The sequence below is a fragment of the Rhinatrema bivittatum genome, chromosome 1, assembly GCF_901001135.1.
Source record: "Rhinatrema bivittatum chromosome 1, aRhiBiv1.1, whole genome shotgun sequence".
Lineage (NCBI taxonomy): Eukaryota > Metazoa > Chordata > Amphibia > Gymnophiona > Rhinatrematidae > Rhinatrema > Rhinatrema bivittatum.
In genome coordinates, this window is record NC_042615.1 from 42940689 (window position 1) to 42965431 (window position 24743).

General features: G+C 40.9%; 1 protein-coding gene across 4 annotated transcripts in view; it reads left to right on the forward strand.

Moving 5' to 3' along the window:
* The window catches only part of GAB1 (GRB2 associated binding protein 1), a 273713-nt gene that overhangs the window by 188070 nt on the left and 60900 nt on the right, over nt 1–24743 (forward strand). For all 4 annotated transcript variants that reach the window (XM_029599172.1, XM_029598917.1, XM_029598996.1 and 1 more), the window contains exons 4-6: nt 5640–6229; nt 15043–15128; nt 15331–15622. In XM_029599172.1, coding sequence (XP_029455032.1) covers nt 5640–6229; nt 15043–15128; nt 15331–15622 — 968 coding nt within the window. The remainder of the gene's footprint in view (nt 1–5639; nt 6230–15042; nt 15129–15330; nt 15623–24743) is intronic.

Below are 24743 nucleotides of genomic sequence, written 5' to 3' on the forward strand. Positions count from 1 at the left end.
ATTATTCTGATGAGCAAAGATGAAACATCTAAGGAACTGCCAAAGGTCTTTATTTGGCCTACTCTTTAAGGCCATTTGTCAGAGAATGATATCCTGAAAAAAAGTTGCAAATTGATACTCATATCTTTTACAAAAGGGGACCTTGATACAATACGATAGCAGTCGGGATATCATGTAAATGGACCATCTCCCTAATAAAGATGTTAGCCAATTGTGGGGCCAAAGGCAGCTTGCAGATAGGGATGAAGTGCGCTATTCATGAAAAATGATCCATCAGCACCAAGGTTGCAATATATTTAGTAGAAATCAGAAGATCAGTGATGAAATCTGCAGAGAGTTGACTCCATAATATAGAAGGAATTGGGAGCAGGTGCAATTCATCCAGAGATTTAGCTCAAGGAACCTTGATTCTAGCACATACTGGACAGGCCAAGACACGGGTTTTACATTCCTTGTGCAAGAAAGGCCATAAAAAAAAACCAACCACCTGGAAATCAATTCAACATCTAGAACAAAAGTGCACCCAATAGGAACCCCTACAGGAAGGTTCTGGACCAACAATTCCAAGTTCATTTTCTCTATCAGATCATTCTTGACTGTTTGTGATGATCCTACAGGGTGGTATGATGGGGCCTTTATCAGACAATTCCGGAGCTACCTCAGAGGAAAACTATTGACAATGCGTCGGGGTTATAGGAGATAATGAACTGAAAACAAGCAAAGAACATGGCCCACTGGGTTTGCTGAGGATTCAAATGTTTTACAACTTCAATATAAAGTACATTTTTGTGATCTGTAAGGATTTTAGTTGGAAAGGTGACTACTTCCAAAAGGTGACTTCATGGTCCCGAAGGAGTTCTTGGTTTCCTGCATCATAGTTTCATTCTGCAGGAGAGAACTTCCCAGAAAGGTTCCCCGTTCCTCCCACCTACTGGAGATGTCCATTTTTTATCCCCTCTGAGCTTAATAATCCAAAACCAAAATTGGTTAATCCATCCCAATATTGTTTCTAGTTACCACAGCCTGAATGTTGAAAGGTCAATAATAGTACTCTTGTTCTGTCTGAAAATGTTTCTCGGATCTTCCTAGCTTCTAGAAAGAAATCTACCAGATAATGATATATTTTGAAATGAAGATAGTTTACTATCTGGTATAAAGGCAATTCGATTATAGTTTAGAAATGTTTTTTCTGTCCTACACAAAAACTGCTTGAATACCTTCTAGAGCTCAGTGTCTTTAAAAAAAAAAAAAAAAAAAAAAAAAAGCCATTTATTTGATACATGCTAACACCTTTTAGTTGTCAGGCTTATATAGGTTTTCCATACAACCAAATGACTAGCTGATGAAGTTAAATATTATGTTTCCCAAATTTCTCACAAATTTTCCACAGTTAAAAATATTTTAATCTTTATTGTATTATCAACTGTTTAAAATGTTTTTTCATTTTAAATATTTTATAATTTTTTTTTGATGAGAAAAAAGACCTTGGGACTGGCAAGGTGTCTGGTAAACACAGAAACTCATGAGCCAGTAATTTCAGTCACCAGTCTTTTTCATCTCTTTTTTTGTTATTAAAACAATTTGTTATTTCTATTTGTATTGAAAAATTATTTTAGCATGTTGCAGAACAACTCTGTCTTTGTGGCATGGCTTTGCCCAGTATCCAGCAATTCAATGTTAATTTAAATCACGGCAACTTGTATTTAACTTAGAAGCCCAACTGATTCTTTAAAGCAGAGCATACTTCATAAGTTCAAGTTTCAGAGCGGGGAAATCTCACACATTAGATAATTCTGAAACAATCCCGACATCTTAATGAGAACCTGCACTTATCTGACAACTTGTTTCAGGTTTTCACTTTTTCAAAACAAGTGTGTGCCGACATAGACATGTTTAATCTTTGTCAGTCGCCGCCAACGTTAATGATTCGCAAGACGCTGCATCAGGGCGTATTGATGCTCTCTCGACCTTATATCATGATGTTTGGGTTTTCTTTCATATGATGTTTCCTTACACTTTCACAGTGTTGAGGAACATCAACTCATTTCTATCCCTGCTACCTAATATAAAACTACTTTATTTCTATCAGTTCTTATAGGCTCAAGTTTCCAACAGTCTGTAAGCTCCAGACCTTAGTGACATCTCCAGAACAGAATGGCATTTGACACTTATCCCAAGTTGCTATCTAAGAAAAGCATGATGTAGGGTAAAATGACAAATAAGGTTTTTTTGTTTTGTTTTTTTAATTCTATATATGTCACTTTTTGAGTATTTATTTTATTCTGTCATACTTTACATTGGTGTTCTACTCTTTTTAACTTGTCATGCAATTTCATGTGAAGGGTATTGTGCTCACTGTAACATTTGCTTCTTTCCTTTATTCTTAAAGACCATAATCGAAACTCAGTCTGCCTGTGGAGAGGATGTTTGGAAGTGGACGGAAGACGAAAAAGGGCATGACTCCGAGTGAAAAACAAGCTGGATTAGTATTCAACCCCCTAAAAAGTCAGTATATTTTGTGGATTACAAATAACACGTGCACAGATTGTTCCAAACCATGTTTACTGCAAACCAGTATGCTGCATTTTTTGTAAAATAAAACTGAAAAATGCTGGTTGTGCTTGCATAAGTATTCATCCACTGGATTGTGGAAGCTCCAAGTTAAACAGATGAAAGATTTTGCCTTAACAATTGGCTTAAAATTGGCCTTTAATTGTGAATCTTTAATAACCCCCCCCACCCCAAAAAAAAGGCCGCTTTTCTTGATAAGACCCCCTAATTCCCGTACCATTAGTCAGACTGAATCTGAAGGAAAGCTGTAAAAATGAAGACCAAAGAGCATTCTAAGGAAATTTAAAGATAAAGCTATAGACCTGCACAAGATAGGAAAAGGCTACTAAATAATAGCCAAGTGCTGGGATATCCCAGTGAGCACCGTTGGATCAATTATGAGGAAATGGAAGCCTCATCATACCACCCAGACACTACCTAGACCAGACTGTCCCTCAAAACTCAGCATCAGAGCAAGCAGGAGACTTGTGAGGGAAGCCACAGAGAGGCCAACATTCACTTTGAAGGACCTACAGAGTTCAGTGGAGTGGAGGCGCACCAGTCAACCATATCAAGAGCCCTGCATCGGAAGGTGGTTAGAAAGAATCCATTACTAAAGAAAAACTACATCAAAGCACGACTGGAGTTTTCCAGAAAGCATCAGAGTGACCCAGCTAAAATGTGGGATAATGTTTGGTGGTCAGATGAGACAATAATGGAGCTTTTTGGCCAAAACCCAAAATACTGTGTGGTACACACCTAATACTGCCCATTACTCAGCAAATACCAACCCAGCAGTAAAGTATCGGGGTGGTAGCATCATGCTGTGGGGATGCTTTTCCTCAGTGGGGACTGAGCATCTTGTTAAAATTGAACGTATGGATGGTTCAACATACAGAGAGATACTGCAAGACAACCTGCTTCGGTCTGCAAAAAACTAAAACTTGGGAGAAAGTTCCGCACTGTATTACAGGCAACTATTTTATCGAAGCTTGATTACTGCAATGCATTGCTACTAGGTCTACCTAAAACTACAATTCAACCCTTGCAAATGTTACAAAACGCAGCTGCCCGCATCATCACCGACACAAGCTGCCACGAGCACATCACTCCAGCACTTCAATCATTACACTGGCTACTCGTGGCATCCAGAATAATATATAAATCCATGACGCTTATACATAAAGCCATTCACAACAGAGATATGCGCTGGTTCACTGATCATCTACAATTCAAAACATCAATCCGCCCAACCAGATTCCAGCATTTAGCTAAACTGAAGATCCCTGCACCTAATCTGACCAATCTTTCTACTACGAAAGAACGTTCATTCATCATTGCTGGATCCACAATATGGAACACCATGCCATCGGAATTACGCCAGGAATTTTGCCACAAAAAATTTAAACAAAACTTAAAAACCTGGTTATTCAAAAAAGCCTACTATTAATGAACTGAGTCCTATTCTTTGCTTTCTAGTTTATTTCCACAGACAATCATATTTTGATATTTATTTTCTTTATACAAAGTTATACATGGTTTTGTACTCTTTCAGTTATAATGTTATACTGTAAAGCACTATGCTGAATTAATGTTTGAATGTAAACCGAGGTGATGTTACTTACGTGCCCCGGTATATAAAAAATCCGTAAATAAATAAATAAACAAGTACATGACCTAAGCACAAGACCAAAGCAACACAGGAGTGGTTGAACAACAAAAAAGGTGAATGTTCTACAATGGCCAAGTCAAAGTCCAGATCTTAATCCAACCAAGAATCTGTGGCACTACTTGAAAATTTCAATCTATAAGCATCATCCAACCAACCTGAACAATCTGGAGCAAATCTGACAGCAAGAATGGGCAAAAATCACTCTCAAAGCTGGTAGAAACTTACCCTAACAGACTTAAAGCTATGACTACAGCAAAAGGTGGTTCTACGAAGCAGCATTTTTTAGTTTAACTTTTACAAAAACTGGTGAGAAATAATGAATTGTGACTTTGAAAATTTACTTTAAGAGCATACTGGTTTGCAATAACATACTGTCTGCAACAATCTGTGTAAAGTGTCATTTGAAATCCATACAAATCAGACTTTTTAAGGGTCAAATACTTTTGCAAGCCACTATATGTGTGTGAAGGAAGCTATGTATGTGTGGGTATGTACATGAATGAATAAGTCTCTGGATATGTATCATGTTGTGTTTGTGATAGTGGTGTGAATGGAAAAAAAATGTCATTTTGGTTTTATGTATATAATTTTGTTTTCCCTTTTGTATCATTTGTTTTCTTTCAGCATGTTTAAATTATGATGTTCTTGCTTTCGGACATGCTCCATTTCTAGTTTGTACATGAAGATGCACATGTCACCATGGCCCACACATTTACAAAATTCTGCTAATAGTACACGCCGAAATGTTTGAACTTGTGCCAGAATGCTTTCGTGTGCATTAAATGACACAAATGTTAAATAATATTTGAAATGACACAATATTATGTTTTGTCATTTTAAAACAGGGTATTCCCTATCTTTTTTTTGTTTTTTATACCTGCATGATCATGTACTTATATTGTTTGGGTTTGGTTGCTAAGGATGCTTTGAGTGGTGGCCCCAGGCTGAGGAGGGAAGTCAGGTTTGACCCTTGCGCACTTTTTACAATATTGGCATTTTTTTTCTCCATAGGTCAGCCCTTTAAAGCGATGATGGCCCCGTGCTTTGGGGACCGATATTGCAAGTAAAGGGACCATTCCACGCTGTTTTGCCTTACTGTGTTTTGCCATGAGATAAAATGTGATATAGCCTTGATATTTTTTCAGAGGGGGCCCATTTTTGTGGCCCCTGCAGCCCCCCCCCCCCCCCCCCCCCCGGCATGATAAAACAGGGCTTAAAATGGGAGAAAACCTATGGAAAAAATAATTTCTTTCCCACTGATTTTCTCACATTTTTGTTATAATCAATAAGGAGAAATTCCTAGGAAAAAGAAAATGAAAGCTGAAAACAAAGGTCCCTATATATTGTATGCATATAGGTTGTAAAGCCACATCAAAATTAACCCTTTACAGCCATATCTTTTTTTTTTTTCCTTTAGATCTCATGCAGATTCAACAAAATCAGTCTCTTCTGAAACGGACTGTAATGATAACGTACCCTCTCAAAAAAATGCTGCTCCACCTACTTGCAAACGTACAGTAAATGGTTTTGTATATGACTCTCCGCCACCTCAAGCAACATGTATGTCTATGGATTCCAGCCTATATAACCTTCCCAGGAGTTATTCACAGGATCTTTTGCCAAAGACAGCGTCTCCATCTGGGACTGATACAGAAGGGGAACTGTATGTGTTTAATACTCCTGGGACATCTTTAATAGAAACACAAATGAGGCAGTTCTCACTTAGTTATGATATTCCCCCAACCCCTGGAGGTACTTACCAGATTCCACGAACCTTTCCAGATGGAACTTTGGGTCAGACTTCTTCAAAGTTAGAACCTATTCCAGATGTTCCCCCTCCTCGACCACCAAAACCTCTCCATGCTTCAGAACGATCTCCTGCAGAAATATGTACCATTACTCGGACTTCTTCAGAGACTGACAGCAATTACTGTATTCCTACAGTTGGAATGCCTACATCACGTAGTAATACTATTTCTACTGTGGATTTAAACAGATTACGGAAAGGTCAGCCTTTTATATCTTAATTCTTATTGTAGATGGTATTTTTATATTACATATTTTAATTTTGCTACACAAAAGGGATGAGGTCCCACTTTCATGTCTTAGCCACTGCTATCCCATTTCATCTTTGTTGTATTCTTTTTGTAGAAATAGCCTGCTACTCTTGGTATGTAGTTTTTGTGTACTTTGCATAACTTAATTTTCATCCTTAAGTAGAATGCTTGACAGATTGGGGCAGATTATAACATGCTGCTGTGCGCATGTTATGTAAAGAACTCTTAAAAGTGCAAAATTTCATGAAACACCATTATATAACTTTTATATAACAGATATCTTTTTGGCTGTAGCTGATGTTAATTTGACAGTTTTTACTATTGGTGTTCATTTTTGAATGGTGCATTGTGATCCCATTTTTTTCAAATGAGAGACATTAAAAGATGAATTTTAAGAGATGCATGTGCACAAATTAGCAGATGCACATTCAAATAGCGCTTGTTTGCACTAGTGCTATTTTATAAACCTCACACACATGTGTGCAAGTACTGGTGCATGAATAAATTTGCTCATGCAAAAAGAGGCGGATTAGGGGTCTTATGGGGCCAACACTTATTTGAATTTATTAAAATGTATTAATCGCTTATACCAATGCCCTAGGTGGTATATATAAAAAAAATACATAATACAATAACATAACTATTAAAACAGATTTAAGACACACTTGTACCAAAAACTATGCTGATTAGTGTCAGTAGTGATGTAGCCGACTTCAAAATTAGATTCCAGCTGCCTATAGCATCAATGACAGAATAAAAGAATCAAATGAAAGCCAATCCTAGCAAAAATGACTTTAACAGTGTCTTAAAGTTTTTTGTATTCTCTGTAAGTCTTAAGGCTTCAGGAATTGTGTTCCATAACAGTGGTGCGGTAGCAGAGCATGCACAGTCCCTTGTCACAGCCTTGCTGCTCTTACTGAAGGCGCTTTGAGGAAGCCTCACTGTTGAGATTGAAGAGCTCTTGTGGATTGGTAAATTTTTAACAAAGGAATCTACCCATGGAAGTGACCTAGTACTAAGCAATTTATGGATTATTGGTAATATTTTATACTGTTTTCAAAACTGGACAGGTAGCCACTGAAGCTGGACCAGTATAGGAGTGATGTGGTCAATGCATTTCTTTCCACTAATTAAACATGTTGCAAAATTCAATAGTAACTGTAGAGATCTTAGAGTAGAGCTGGAAGCCCTATATATACAGTATTACAGTAATCTATCTAGGTAGTATAGGTGCCTGAACCAGTGGTTTGAAGTCATCAGTTTCTAAACAAATGTTTAAACCACAGAGTACTCAAAGCTTATAAAAGCCATTTTTTTAATGACAGTTTTGTTATACTGATGAAATAATTTGGTGCCTAGTCATACCCAAGTATTCTTGCATTTGAGAGGATAGAAAGGATAATCTAGAATTATTGGCATCATCATTTGACCATTGGATTAACATGAATTCAGTTTTAGAAATGTTTAAGGCCAGTTGTGTCAAAGCCATTGTTTAATGGTGGACAAACAGATTCCAATTAAGTTGGTGGTATCAGACCATGAAGACAGTACTCTAATTTATGCACATAAATTGATATTTTATAGCATGCAAATGCAGCGCACATATTTACTTCTGCTGTTTATCAGGTGTAAGTCAAAATAAAACACTTCATAGCTAAAAACTGTGTGAGGGATCTGGGGAAACTAGGGGAGTACCAGAAGGGTCTTGATGTCCGAGTTTGTGGTAATTTCCTTCACACATGTCTGTTATAAAAATGTGCTGACTTGCGCATGTAAAAGCCGACAAGTCCTAAGAAAACATATGAATAACATTTCCTTGTCTAAATGCTTTAAATTAAGAGTAATCTCATGCTTAAATAACTGTATTTTATATAGTGCCCATATATAAAATTCATGTGCATGTGTGCTCGAACACACATATACACATATATGGGCTCAGGAATGCTTGTCTTATCGTGAAAGTGAAGCATGCTCAAGCATAAGTATCATGTTTAGCCTCAATCTTGCTTTTCTGTCATAAAACAAATACCAGAATAAACCATTGTAATACCTCATAGCTTTACAGAAGAAAGAAAATATAAATAAACACATCATTATAGTGTGCTACACCAATGGTGTAAGGGCTGTTTTTATAGTTTTACTAAGGAAAGAATATAAGGAAAAATTAATATATGGGTAGTGGTGTTTTTCCAATGTGTTGTCAGGTAATTGACAAGAATTATTATAAAAATGTTTTACCCAGACAGTTTCCTCCTGCTCCTGCTCATTTGTACTTCTAGCTCAATGAGATCTGGCACCATGAGCCTGAATTTGCAACTGGGGATTTCTCCACAACGTTTAGTGTGACTGACATACATTCTGTAATGTTCAATATTAGCAATAAACACTAAGGAGTCAATTTTCAAAAAAGAGTATGGTGCTTCCCTTAGGTGCCTAAATTTAGGTGAATTTTTATTCGAGCTTAGGGGGGGCTAAGTTTTTGACTAAATATTTCCCCTAAATTTACAATTGCAGTTCATTTGCCAGGATATAGGTGCCTAGCACTGAAAATAAATGCTAGTATCTAACTCCCCCTCACCCCAACTTCATCACCATAGCTGCTGACCTAAATTAGAAACTTAGTAAATATGTGCCTAAACTTAGGAGCTTAGCTCTAGTCAGTTTTCAAAGGCGACAATGTATATTCCCAGCTCCCAAAGTTAGGTGCCTAAACACTTTCTAAATTGATTCTTAAATATGCCTGATAAATGTTTTAACTTCATTGTAAGTGGGTATTGTTATAGTAAATAGTAGTGATAGCAAATGTCCATTTTATTTTGGTTTGTAGCAAGCACTGAAAGATGCTCTGAGAGAGAAATGTAGATGAAAGTACATTTAAGACAACAGATACAGTTAAAAGAAGCAAATCAATTCAAGAGCTAATATGTGAAAGGTGGACATGTCTAACCATGCTGCCATATTGCGGACAAATAGTGCTGTTTTCTAATACAGTAGATCCTTCAGGCAAGGATTCATGTTGCTAGTTCCCTCCAATCTCCATTGATTGGAGAGCTAGAAGCAGCTGAATGGAGATCACCTCTGAGTACTGTGCTCCTAAAATCGCCATTTTGTCCAGGTGCTGCAGCCCGACACCACCTCTCAGGGGCCTAAAATTTTGTGGATTAGTACAACCCCTGGTGGTAAGTCCCAGTGCAAAGTTGGGAACATAATGTGAGCTTGCCTCCCTTTTTGTAGGCCAGCAAATTATGTGAAAAAGTTTCAAAAGAAATAAGGCCTACTTTGACTCCTCGTTGCTCCTGACCTACACTTTGTTTCAGGCCCTGACTGGACCAGTAATCATGGTCCATGGCATATATATATAAGATTTGTTCTAAAGGCTTTACAGGCAACTGGAATCAAAGATATAATTACATAATGAAATGGTCACTTGTTCATGCAAAGTTTTTTCAATTTTCAGGTGCAAATTTCTCTACTGTGTAGTTTTTAATTCTTTTCTTTTTTTGTCATTTGAAACAGCATCTTTTTTCCTACAAAAGTCTCCCTTTTTCATTTTGGAACCGATCTTGCTTTGGTCAGAATAAATTTGGTTAAGCACAACCAGCTTTGCCACACTGTAGAATTTCACATCCCTAGTTCATTTGCGTATTACAAAGCAGGGTGCCAAAGATGCCTCTTTTTAACATGCAAATGAGCTAGAGATGTGAAATTCTATAGTGTGGCGAAGCTGGTTGTGCTTACCATGCTTATAGCATTTGACATATCTTACTTCGACATACTTTTATAAATGACCCCTCAAAATTGACATTTTATTGTGCTGTTGTTTTACTGCATGAAAGCCTGAACATGCAAAACAAGGAACTATGGTATTGTCATGTTATTGTGTTGTGGCAGAGATTTTGGGAACGTGCCCTGGCCTATGACACCATTGTGCTCTGTCCCTGGTATCAAATGTTTCTTTGTGCCAAAGGAGGACATTGAAGCAAACAGACCTGTTCAGGATGAGAGGTTTAGCAAAGGTTATATAGTTGCTGACACAAGGGAAAATCATCAGTTCAAGCCCATAAATGCACCTAAAATTTGCATTAGCAAAATTTCGAATGACATCAACTCATTCGTTGCAAGTGTTCTAGAACATGAATGTGAATATTTTCCTGCTCTTCAAGTATCCAGCTTCCAGCCTGGTCAGTATTTAGTTTGCATTTATGATAAATCCTGGTGTATTGGCCATATATGCGAAGTCTTAACTGATCAATTTCTTGCACACCCAAGGTTCTGCCAGGTCATTTTACTGGCCGCCCCTTAGAGACACTTGTTGGATTCCAGAAGAGCACATTATTGCTGCCCTGGATGCACACATAACTTCATTAGGCAGAGGCAGTACATTTATTCACATGCCACTTTGTCACACATTGATGGGACATTCAAAAGCATGTGCAAGGCAGGAAAAATCACGTAGTGAATTTTTGTGAAATCTGCTCTTTAAGCAATTCTTGTATGTAGTGTCTTGGCTTTTCTTGTTTTGGGCTTAAAAGCTTGGAAACCTGTGACTGGTACCTTGTCTGGCTTCCTGGAGTGGCTCCTAGGTGATGGAGTTGTCAATTTTGCTGAATTGGCAGTGGCTGAGCCACCACTGGCTAATGCAAGGTAACCAACCATACAATGTTTTGTACTGACTTTGACTAATTTTTGAAAATATGTCTAAACTGTGTCAAAAGCTAAAAGTGTGGTAAGCACTTCACATCTCTAGCTCATTTGCATGTTTCACAGTTGGGTGCCAAAGATGGCTCTTTTTAACATAGTGCATCCACACTTGCAAATGATGCTTGTCTTTGGGACTGTAATTCTGACCGAAGCAAGGCTTAGGTCCAAGACGAAATAGGGTGACTTTTGTAGCAAAAAAGGTGCTCTTTCAAATGACATTAGAAAAAAATTAAAAACTGCACAGTAGAGATATTTGCACCCAAAAAATGGTGAAAATTTGCATAAATAGATGACATGTCTTTACGTAGCTATAATCTTTGATTCCAGTTTGCTGTAAAGCCTCCTAGTGCAAATCCTAGATGTAAATCATGGGCCGTGAATACTAATCCAGTCATGTCCTGAAACGAAGTATACATCAGGAGCAATGAGGAGTCAAATTAGGCCTTAAATTTCTTTTGTAAACTTTTTCATGTATTTGCTGACCCATAAAAACAGTGGCAAGCTCATGTTAGGTTCCAAACTTTGCATAGGAACTTAGCACCAGAAGTTGTAATAATCCATATAATTTCAGGCCCCTAAAGGGGTTGTTTGGCTGCAGTACCCTAACAAAGTGGTTGTTTTGTGTTGCGCAGAGCATTGTACTCTGAGTGACCTTCATTCAGCTGCCTCTAGTTCTTGAGCCAATAGAGATCCAGCCGAAAAAATCAGCATAGTTTTGTTTGAGGCCCTAGCAAATATCCACACAGTTTCCTTCAATTTTGAAGGAGATCAAGCATGGATGATTTTTAAATTGGTCCACTTGACATGGAATGTCCCACATGTGGTGGTCATTCAGGAATTTTACCAATGCCTTTGCATTATTACACCTTTCCAACTTAAAGTAACAGTACTAATTACATTTGTGAAAATAGCATGCTTCCTTTCTTCTTTGATTTTTTTTGTGTCCTTTTTGTACTTTTTTTTTCCTTTTTCATGATTTTGTAAAAATGTTCTTCTGAGTCTACTTGATCTCTTCTGTTATATTCATGCTTTGTGTAAGTATAATGATTGGATAGGATTTTGATCAGATTTGCTTTGCAACACTTTGATTTAAGAACATAAGAAATTGCCACGGTGGGTCAGACCAAGAGTCCATCAAGCCCAGCATCCTGTTTCCAACAGAGGCCAAACAGGCCACAAGAACCTGGCAAGTACCCAAACACCAAGAAGATCCCATGCTACTGATGCCAGTAATAGCAGAGGCCATTCCTTAAGTCAACTTGATTAATAACAGTTAATGGACTTCTCCAAGAACTTATCCAAACCTTTTTTGAACCCAGCTACACTAACTGTACTAACCACATCCTCTGACAACAAATTCCAGAGCTTAATTGTGTGTTGAGTGAAAAGGAATTTTCTCCGATTAGTCTTAAATGTGCTACTTGCTAACTTCATAGAGTGCCCCCAAGTACTTCTATTATCTGAAAATGTAAATAACCGATTCACATCTACTTGTTCAAGACTCAAGATTTTAAAGACCTCTATCATATCCCCCCTCAGCCGTTTCTTCTCCAAGCTGAACAGCCCTAACCTCTTCTGCCTTTCCTCATAGGGGAGCTGTTCCATCCCCTTTATCATTTTGGTTGACCTTCTCTGTACCTGCTACATCACAACTATCTTTTTTTGAGGTGAGATGACCAGTATTGTACATAGTATTCAAGGTGCAGTCTCACCATGGAACGATAGAGGCATTATGACATTTTCCGTTTTATTAACCATTCCCTTCCTAATAATTCCTAACATTGTTTGCTTTTTTTGACTGCTGCAGCACATTGGGCCGACTATTTTAAAGTATTATCCACTATGATGCCTAGATTTTTTACCTGGGTGGTAGCTCCTAATATGGAACCTAACATCGTGTAACTATGGCAAGGGTTATTTTTCACTATATGCAACATTTAGCACTTGTCCACATTAAATTTCATCTGCCATTTGGATGTCCAATCTTCCAGTCTCTCAAGGTCTTCCTGTAATGTATCACAATCCGCTTGTGATTTAACTATTCTGAATAATTTTGTATCATCTGCAAATTTGATAACTTCACTTGTCGTATTCCTTTCCAGATCATTTATAAATATATTGAAAAGCATTGGTCCAAGTACAGATCCCTGAGGCACTCCACTGTTTACCCTTTTCCACTGAGAAAATTGACCATTTAATCCTATTTGCTGTTTCCTGTCTTTTAACCAGTTTGTAATCCATGAAAGGATATTGCCTCCTATCCCATGACTTTTTAGTTTTCTTAGAAGCCTCTCATGAAGGGACTTTCTCAGATGCTTTCTGAAAATCCAAATACACTACTTCTACTGGTTCACCTTTATCCACATGTTTGTTAACCCCTTCAAAAAAAAATGAAGCAGATTTGTTAGGCAAGACTCCCCTTGGGTAAATCCATGTTGACTGTGTTCCATTAAACCATGGCTTTCTATATGCGCTACGATTTTGATCTTTAGAATAGTTTCCACTATTTTTCCTGGAACTGAAGTCAGGTTCACTGGTCTATAGTTTCCCGGATCGCCCCTGGAGCCCTTTTTAAATATTGGTGTTAATTGGCCACCCTCCAGTCTTCAAGTACAATGGATGATTTTAATGACATGTTACAAATTTTAACTAATCTGAAATTTCATTTTTTAGTTCCTTCAGTACCCTAGGATGCATACCCATCCGGTCCAGGTGATTTGCTACTCTTTAGTTTGTCAGTCTGGCCTACATCATCTTCCAGGGTCACAGTGATTTGGTTCAGTTCATTTGACTCATCACCCTTGAAAACCATCTCCGGAACTGTTATCTCCCCAACATCCTCATTAGTAAACACGGAAGCAAAGAATTCATGGCCTTATCTTCCCTAAGAGCCCCTTTAACCCCTCGATCATCTAACAATCCAACTGACACACAGGTTTCTTGCTCCGGATATACTTTAAAAAGTTTTTTAATTTTTGCCTCTATGGCCAACTTAATTTCACATTATCTCTTCGCCTGTCTTATCAGTATTTTACATTTAACTTGACAATGCTTATGCTTTATCCTATTTTCTTCAGATGGATCCTTCTTCCAGTTTTGAAGGATTTATTTTTTGGCTTAAATAGCCTCTTTCGCCTCACCTTTTAACCATGCCGGTAATCGTTTTGCCTTTCTTCCACCTTTCTTAATGCTTGGAATACATCTGGACTGCACGTCTAGGATTGTATTTTTAAACAATGTCCATGCCTGTTGAACATTTTTAACCCTTGCAGCTGCACCTTTCAGTTTTTTTCTAACTATTTTCCTCATGTTATCAAAGTTTCCCTTTTGAAAATTTAGTGTTAGTAACATAGTAACACAGTAATGACGGCAGAAAAAGACCAAAATGGTCCATCTAGTTTGCGCTGCAAGCTTCCCAAGATAGTAACTGCCGCTCCGTGCAGGTTACCCCCATGTTTCTCTTAAGGGTAGTAACTGCCGTTCTGTGCTGGTTTAGTTGTGATCACTATTACCAAGTGTCCCCACCACCATTACCTCTCTCACCAAATCCTGCGTTCAACTAAGAATTAAATCTAAAATAGCTCCCTCTCTCGTTGGTTCCTGAACCGTTTGCTCCATGAAGCAGTTATTTATTACATCCAGGAACTTTGTCTCTAGCAAGTCCTAATGTTACATTTACCCAGTCAATATTGGGGTAATTGAAATCTCCCATTATTATTGCACTGCCAAATTAGTTAGCTTCCCTGATTTCTCTTAGGATTTCATCATCAAGATCAAAACTGTGTTTTATGTGTGTAAATTCACTTTACCTATGTAAGTGGGTTTTTGAAAATTACTACAATATATACCATTGACTTGCCAATAGGTCATACATGTGCAAGTGCACTTTAATTGCATAAATGGGCTTTTGAAAATTGCTATGATAGTATATTACATTTACGTGTGTAACTCATTTGAAAATCACCTCCTCTGGTTTTATTTTTGATTGGGTGATCATATATCATTCATGTACACTTAAGTGGCAGTTGTTGCATGCAATAATACATAATTCTGTTTTTTTAGATATGGGTTCGCAAGATTGCTATGATATTCCACGAACATTTCTCAATGATCGATCTAGTTCACTTGAAGGCTTCCAAAGCCACTTTGTAAGTATTATTTAAACTAATTTTTGACTGCATTCTGTAATGGTAGGGCACTTATTTATATTCAATATTACATTTTAGAACACTTATGATTTTGCAGATAAAAAGCATTTCCTATCCTTCAGCAGATTAAATAAGTTTAAAAGTTATAACTATGATTAGAAATGTATAGTTGCTAAAGCAAGTACATGTATATTAATTCTAGAAAAACAAAAGCATGTTGACAGTGGGAAGTGAAGAAATGGATGAAAATTATGTCCCAATGAATCCCAACTCTCCTCCTCGGCATCATTCTAGTAGTTTCACTGAACCTGTTCAAGAAACAAACTATGTACCAATGACACCAAGCACGTTTGATTCATCATTTGGAATGCACGTCCCTCCACCTGCTCATATGGGCTTCAGATCAAGCCCAAAGACCCCTCCTAGGAGGTCAGTGCCCACTGCAGACTGTGAGCCACCACCAGTGGATCGGAATCTTAAGCCTGATAGAAAAGGTAAGGTGAATATGCAGGACTAGTTCTTGCAGCTTTTGTTATAATAATTTTGTGCCCTTTTTAAAAGAAAAATGTTAATTTTCCTGTAAATCAATTAAAAGATAAAATTGAGGTTTTTTATTTTAATATTGTCAATACTTTTAAATGATACCATCATTTCAAAGAATAAGCAGCCATTATTTACCATTAAGCTTACTAGAGAAGTCTTGATGGTAAAAAGGAGTCAACATAAGTCTTCATTCAAGAACACATTTTTTTGTTTATTTTTAGAAACTAAGAGAAAATCAGTGAAGAAATGGTTATTTTCATTTCAGATTAAATCACAATTTTGGCCACAGGAAATTTCCAAAAAGGTTTACAGGCATATGACTAATATGAAAATTTTTAGAGCAATTTCTTGAAGAAAAAGTAGAAAGCTATGCTGAAAGTAATTGTATGGTGTAGTTAGAGAGTTCATTATTTTCAGTAATGGATGATAGTGCAGATGTAAATCTGGTCTGTAAGGAAGTTGCCTAAAGATTTAGATGAAAATCTCTGAAATAAGGGATAACAGATTTGTAACCTGCAGTGATATTCTGATTAAATTACCTAGATACTTCATTCTGAAAAAGGGTAATCATCTTCCTATATAGTCCATTCCATTAGAAACACCTTTCTCAGATTCCTTTTCATTTTAGGCTTAGACACAATTGGGAGGAAAATAATTTAGTCTCTTAATGCATTACATTATTGGGAGTTTGAGTAAAAATCAGGAAATCTAAATTTTGTTGATCCCTATTACTGAAGTTGAATTTGTTAGAGGACTGCAGTCTCATGTGATGTAGAAGTTGTCAAATTATGTAATTGAATAAAAAATAGTTTCCATTTCAGTATTTTGTGTAATACAGAAATATGTAGTCCAGTAATATTAATGGCATACATTATGTTCACTTAAGCATAAGGCCAGTAAAGTAGCTGCTGCTTCATCATTGTGCATACCAGCTATGAAATGAAATTGCTTACCTGTAAAACAGCATTTCATCAGTCACACAAATGTTATGTGACTGCAAATTGAGCTGAATGGTTGGATCCTTCTGGAGTTTTCTGGGACGGTCTAAAGACCTTTACTGGTTAGACATAGTTCCTGTGCCTCCATAGCCTCTGTAGCTTCCTATAGTTGTATGAAACAATTTGACAAGGGAAGAACAACTCTAAACAGGATGTAGGAGGGACTGGTTGATTGGTGAACTGCTATCTTTACAGTATACTTGTTTACAAAGAAGCAGCATTTTCTCTGAAGATAAGTAGGGGAAACCAAAAACCACCATAAATAGGCAAGAAATATGTTTTTGTTGGGAAACCTTTTCTGTGGGGTTTTTTTTTTTTCTGCATTTTATAACATGGAAGGCAACCTGAAATAATGTAAGGGGTCCCCATGGAGGACAGACTTAGGCTCTAACCCTCAAAAAGATGTGAAGAAAAGACAATCCAAATCTACTGTTCTGCCAGGAAGCAGATTGCAATAGGATTTGAGAGTGGGGCTGAAGTTGACTTTGCAGCCTAGCAAAAATCTTCTCAATAGGGGTAGACCTTGAGAGGAGTAGTTGAGGGCTTGGCAGCTAAGTTTCAATGGAAAAGAGAGTGGGATGCAGAAATCCAAGAAGAGGGATGTTGGAGTGATTTATATCTGATCATCCACATGCTAGTAAAAATGTGACAGCACTGTGATCAGAACCAGAGGAATGCTAGGATACAAGGGAAGAGGAATAGCTAATAGAAAAAGAGGTGAGAGTGCCGCTCTACACATTATTGGTAAGGCCTAAGTTGGAGTATTGTTCCCAGTTCCAAAGGCCATGCCTCTGAAAAGATATAGACAGAGTAGAGGTATTCCAGAAAAAGGCTACCAAAATACTGAAGGACCTGCATTAAAAGCCTTATGAGATGAAGCTTAAAGAACTAAGGGGTTAGATTTTCAAAGAAGCGCGTGGGCATACATGTGCGCGCGCTACCCGGCGCGCACACATGGATGCCCGATTTTATAACATGCGCGCGCAGGTGCGCAAATGTTATAAAACCGGGGGTCGGCATGCGCAAGGGGGTGCACAATTGTGCACCCTGCATACGCCGAAGCCCACAGCATTCACCCATTCCCTTCACCCTAATCTGACCTTCCCACCCCTTCCCCCAACCTATCCCCCCCCAGCCCTATCGTAAACCCCCCCGACTTTTACCTTCTGCGCCTGCCGGCACACTGTGCCGGGAGTCTCTAACCCCACCCCACCCCACCCCCTTTTTCGAAGCCCCGGGACTTAGATGCGTCCCGGGGCTTTACGCGCGTCGCCGGGCCTTTATAAAATAGGCCCAGCGCGCAACCTCCCCATCACGTGTAAATCCTTTAAAACCCGGCCCTAAATATATAGGTCCAAGTGAGAGACGTTCAGATACTTCAAAGATATAAATAAGGCACAAGAGGCAAAACTTAAGTAGAAAGGAATTTCTATTGCATAATATGAGGCTCCATGGTAGATTCAGCATCAGAAAACATTTCTTCATGGAAATGCTGGTATATGCCTTTGAGGAGGTGGTGAAGACACAAATAGTAACAGAATTTAAGAAAGCAAGGAATAAGTATAGAGGATCATTACTGGCAAAGAGAAAAGAAAGCTAGAAATCAACTGGTGCGATGGCATAGACCAGGAAATAAATTGGATAGACTTAGACAGGGGTGGTTCTATAATGAGGCAGGGTGAGGTGGTGGCATGAGGCAGCAATAAATACCCCCCCCCCCCCCCGCCCTCGAGTGTCTGCCTCACACACTGCCCTCTGGTGTTTGCACACATTTGAAAATGTGCAACTTCCTATGTCACTGCGGCGCCAGTGCACCAACCATTTTCTGCTGCTGCCTTGTGCCTTAGAACCTGGTTAAATAAGGTGGTTCCCTTTGCTGGTTCCCCTCTTCAGCAGCGCTTGTGGCCTGTGCTGTGCAACCTGCAGGGCTGCCTTCTGTTCTATGCTTAACTTTAGCGGTTCCCGCGTGTTGCCTGCCTCCACAGATCAAAGAAATAGGTAAAGCTGCAAGCCCAAGCCTCTGTTCCCATGTCCCCTCTGCTGTTGCTTGAAGGCCCACAGGAGGGGAGGGGGCGTGGAGGAAAAAAGTTGACTGCTGAGTTCCATTTAGTGAGTCTCAGGTGGGGGCTAAGGAGTGGAACTGGACAGCAGTCTCAACTTGCAGATCTGATTTTGAGGCAGCGGCCGGCAACACACACACACTTACACTTACGCTTTGAGCAGGGCAGGGCAGTGGAAGGCATAAGTAAGCAGGCTCTAGGCCAGTGGTTCTCAACCTTTCTAATGCCGTGACCCCGAAATACAGTTCCTCATGTTGCGGTGACCCCTTGCCTTGCCCCGCCCTCGCAGGGCGAGGGCGGGGTGAGGGTAGGGCTTTGGTCATATGGGGGCGGGGTTATGGATGGGGTTGGATTTTAGTGCATACTTATTTATTATGACATTTATAAACAGAACCACCATTCCTCATAAAACAATAAAATTAAGAAACATAAAGCATCAGTTATAATAGTAAAACCATACTAATAAAAGAATATTTTAAAATTACTGATAAATAGAATTTCTATTAATTAAAATCATATACATTTTTATAATTTCCCACACACCAATAATATTTCAAAACAGCACATATATCAAATAACACACAATAATTAAAACTAATAAGGATTTTAAAAAGCCCCTGCTGTCCATACATGGGAGCTCTTGATTTCCAGTCACCCTGATATTGTCGAGGATTAGGAGGTTATCCTCTCTCTCTCACACATACTCTCACATGTCCATTCTCTCTCACACATACACTGTCACATACATACACATTCATGCTCTTATACCCACCATAACCTCTCGCTCTCACAGACACTGATACACTCTCAGGGTGTAAGACACTCTCCCCCCCCCCCCCCCCACCCCCCACTCACACACACTCTTACTCCCCTGGATTTTCTCATACACACTCATGCTCTCACTCTTACTGGCTCCCTCACAACCTCAGAGCCTCTCAGATAAAAGTCTATGCAGCAGAAATAATGCTGAATGTTGAGAATTGTGTTATGCAGACTAATCTGGAAAATGCACTAATTTCTACATGAGTCATAATGAATCAGTCCTCAGCTGCAGCCTTCAATTGATTATCCTGGCTCCCTTTAATAATGTTTGCCAAATACAGTTCATGTGTAACAGCAATCCTAATTCTCCACCAGATCAAGCTGATTTCACATCCCACTTCATACTTTGTCACCTCCAGCTGAGTCAAACAATTAATCTAATTACTGCCACTGCTGCCACGTGGCTATTGGGGAGGCGCTGATTGCTGCTATTGGCACCAGTGTTGCCAACCTCGCTTATTTACCGCGAGATTGGGCTTCTTTTTGTAGTCATTCGCGGTTTTTTTTTCCGATTCGCGGGTTGCTTTTAATTGGGCTATTTTTTCTGCCAGTCGTGTTTTTTTGGGCTTGTTGGGCGGGACTTGTGCTCTGAATCATGTTACAGTGATTGGCTGCTGCGATGAAGCCTGTCCATAGCAGGCGCACCCTATCCCTATATTGCAGCAGTAAGCCAATCAGAGCAGGAGCTGCAAGCCTTGTTGATGCACACGTCAGGAGCACATTTTGTGGGCAGACCTAGCCAGCACTGCACAGCATCTCACGTGGGCGGAACGGGAAGAGCAGCACGGCATTGGAGCGCAACAGCAAAGGAATCCAGAGTGTGCAGCTACAGCCAGGTAGCAGGAGGGGAGGAATTAGGATGTAGGGAGGGGGAATGAGTGTGTGGTGACCAGAGATGTGCTGGGAGGAGGGAATCAGCATGTGGGGGGCCAGAGATGTGCTCGGAGGGGTTAGAGAGGTGGGAATGTGTGTGAGGGGCCAGAGATGTGCTTGGAGGGGGCTGAGGAGAGAGGAATGAGTATGTGGGGGCCAGAGATGTGCTAGGAGGGGTTAGGGAGGGGGGAATCAGTGTGTATGGAGCCATAGATGTGCTCGGAGGGGTTACAGAGGGGGGGGAATGAGAGTGTGGGGACCAGAGATGTGCTAGGAGGGGTTAGGGAGGGGGGAAAGAGTGTGGGGGCCAGAGATTTGCTTGTAGGGGGGTGGGGAGGGGGGTATGAGTATGTGAGGGCATTAACTGCTATAAAAAAATAAAATATTTTTTTTTTTACATCTGCTTCCCTTTCTAATTTTTTGCCATTTCCTTTAATATTGCCTTTTTTTCTATTTCTTTTCTCTCCACCTGTCTTCTTCCCTCAAACACACAGTCAGGTTCTCATTCTCACATGCATTTCTCTCTCACACACACATACACAGGCTCTCACTGGCACAGGCTGTCTGAGTCTCACACACAGGGCTCTCTCACACCCCCACATGCTGCCTTGCTCAAGCACAGGCTCTCACTCTTACATGCTGTCTCTTTCACACACACAGAGGCTCTCACATGCTGTCTCTGCAAACACACACAGTCTCTCAACTCATCTCATACTCGCACACACCTCTCTCTTACCTCTGGGCCTCTTCTTTACGGGTTGCCACAGGATGGGCTCTGCAGCGGCCCTAGTCTTCCCGGCCCGCTGCTCCTCTTCTGCACGCAGCTGAAGCGCCTCCTCCTTCCTGCCCGTGCTGCTCCGGCAGTGTTGCCAGGTTTTCATGAACGAACAAGCACTTTTTTCCAAAAAAACAAGCCCAAAACACATGAGATTGAAACATTTTATTTTTTTATAGCAGTTAATGCCCTCACATACTCATACCCCTCTCCCCAGCCCCCTCCAAGCAAATCTCTGGCCCCCCACACTCTCATTCCCCCCCTCCCAGCACATCTCTGGCCCCCCACACTCTCATTCCCCCCCCCCCTCCCAGCACATCTCTGGCCCCCCACACTCTCATTCCCCCCCCCCCTCCCAGCACATCTCTGGCCCCCCACACTCTCATCCCCCCCCCCCTCCCAGTACATCTCTGGCCCCCACACTCTCATTCCCCCCCCCCCCCCCCGCACATCTCTGGCCCCACACACTCTCATTCCCCCCCCCTCCCAGCACATCTCTGGCCCCACACACTCTCATTCCCCCCCCCCCCTCCCAGCACATCTCTGGCCCCACACACTCATTCCCACCTCCCTAACCCTCTCCGAGCACATTTCTGGCCCCCCCACACACTCATTCCCCCCAGTACATCCCCAGCCCCCACACACTCATTCCCCCCAGTACATCCCCGGCCCCCACACACTCATTACCCTCTCCCAACATACTAACTCCTTCCCTCCTGATACCTGGCTGTAGCTGCACACTCTGGATTCCTTTGCTGTTTTTCTCCAACGCTGTGCTGCTGGTCTTCCCGTTCCGCCCACGTGCGATGCTGTGCTGGCTGGGTCTGCCCACAAAATGTGCTCCTGCTCCTGAGGTATGCATCAACAAGGCTTGCAGCTCCTGCTCTGATTGGCTTACTGCTGCAATATAGGGATAGGGTGCGCCTGCTATGGACAGGCTTCATCGCAGCAGCAGCCAATCACTGTAACAGAGCACAAGTCCCGCCCAACTTGTGCTCTGTTACAGTCCGCCCTGATTCAGAGCACAAGTCCCGCCCAACAAGCCCAAAAAAACGCGACTGGCAGAAAAAATAGCCGCGGACCGGCAAAAAACCCCAACGGCCCGGTACCGGTGGTTGGGGACCCTGCTTTAGGCGACCCCTGTGTTGTGGTCGTTCGACCCCCGCCGGGGTCGCGACCCCCAGGTTGAGAACCGCTGCTCTAGGCTCTGCTCTTTGGTAGTAGCATTGCAGTGACAAACTCCTGCCGGAACCAAGTGATGTGTTCTGAAATTCCCGATTTATTGGGGGGGAGAGATTTCTTTATTGGCATCACAACAGTGCATGTACATAAAATATACATGTTATAAGTGATATTTTTACATTAGAAGACTGTACTTTGAATGTTTTTCATATAAAATCTATTGTTAATGCATATTTTTTATTTGAATATGGGGGTGCAAGGCTGTAAGGTTCACAGAGTGCTCTATATCCTTGCACTGGTCCTGAGAAAGTATGCCACACACAGACCCTCACCATTCACTTTCGCCCACTTCCCCAGGGTGCAAATGCTGAGGAAGGGTGGAAAGTAGATAGTAGAGTTCCGAGGACTGTGGCAGGATTGCCAGCTTCCTAGAAATATCACCAATACTCTTATCTGCCACACCTCTGGGAATGCTGACTCCTGCCTTCCCATTCTCCCAGCATTTCAAATCATTGAAAGGACCAGATTCCAAAGGGGACACCACCACCTTGCCGTCTTGATAATTGGGGGGGCGTGCGAACACCATCTTCTCCCTCACCTCAGGCAGTAGTTGGCCTTGAGCCTCCCCTGGACTTAGATGACCTTATAGTCTTTATCTGCTGTTATATTCTATGTTACTATATTTGAACACAACATTCAAGTTGAGGTTTCACTAGTGACCTATAACAAGGGCAATATTATCTCATTTTTCCTGCTGATGATACTTTATGCAATTGAGTATTGTTAGCTTTCCCAGTTGCTTTATTACAATGACTAGCTATCATAAGTCCTCTGAGATTAGTCCTAGATCTTCTTGTTTAACAGTTTCTATTTCTTGTCCCTCTTATTGATATGTGGCTAGTGGATTTGTGCATCCCAGGGCATGATTTTTCACTTTTCCATTTTATTTTTTCACCCTTTCTGGCATGTCTACCTGTTGCAGATGTTTGTAGGATCTGCAGACCATAACATTTTTCTCTCAGGTTTTTCAACAAAGTCATCGATAAAGATTTTTAAGAACCAGTGCTAGTACTCCACTGGTGCCCCTCTGCATCTCTGTACAAAATTACTTCACAGATTGGTGATCACGGTGCGTCAGTTGCTTGTGCTACTGGGACACATGGCTTCAGCCATTCATGTAGTCTCTCTCACCCGCCTTCACATCGGACGCCTCCAGTGGGGTTTAGTCTTAATAGACCCATAACTGCCAACCAATGACAAAGAAGATAACATTGTCAGACTCCATGCACAAAGACATTCATTGGTGGCTGGAGTAGGGAGTTCTAACGATGGGGTGCCCTTTCCGAGAACCAACTCACACTCTTGTCCTCACCTTAGACACATCCACTCAGGGTTAGGGTGTCATCTTTTGCACCACAGGATGCAGGGCCTATGGTCGTTAGATGAACAGTTCCAACAGATCAACTTTCTAGAACTCAGAGCCATGAGATACGCTTTAAGAGCCTTTGCTCATCTACTACAAGGCAGTACCTTTATGATTCACATGGACAATCAGGTGGCCATGTTATATGTGAACAAACAGGGAGGTTCACGCTCCTGGCTCCTTTACCGAGAGACAGTGTGGATCTGGGAGCGGGCTATCGATAACTCAGTAAGTCTTCGTGTGACATATTTACCAGGAATAGCAAACACATTGGCAGATCACCTCAGCAGAGTGTTTCACCCCCACGAATGGTCCCTCATCCAGTCAGTGGACGACAGGATCTTCCTGCAATGGGGTCAGCCTTGGTTGGATCTCTTCACTACTGAACAAAATCAGAAAGTGGTACAGTTCTGTGCAATCCGACCCAGCCAACTCAAGAAAACACAAGATGCCTTTCTCCTGTCTTGGTCGACGGGCCTCCTGTACGCTTTCCCCCCAATTCCTCTGATCTCAAGAACAGTTCAAATGATGATCCAGGACAAGGCTCGAATGATTCTCATAGATCCAGCATGGCTGAGGCAACCCAGGTTTGCATATCTGGTGCATCATTCCAAGGATTGCCTGATCTCTCTCGGTCAGGACCCAGATCTCCTAACTCAAGAAGGTGGCCCTCTTCTTCACCCTTTCCACACTTCGCTCCATCTGACAGCCTGGATGTTGAACACGGTACCTTGCAAGCGTTGGCTCTCTCACCAAGCATTCAACGCATTATTATAGCGGCAAGGAAGCCCTCAACCAGACAGAACTATTCCCACAAGTGAAAAAGGTATGTGCAGTGGTGTCAAGATCATCAGATTAGCCCTTTTTCTTCGTTGCCAAGGGAACTTCTCGATTACCTACTCCATCTTTCAGAGTCGGGTCTTGCCATGTCGTCAATAA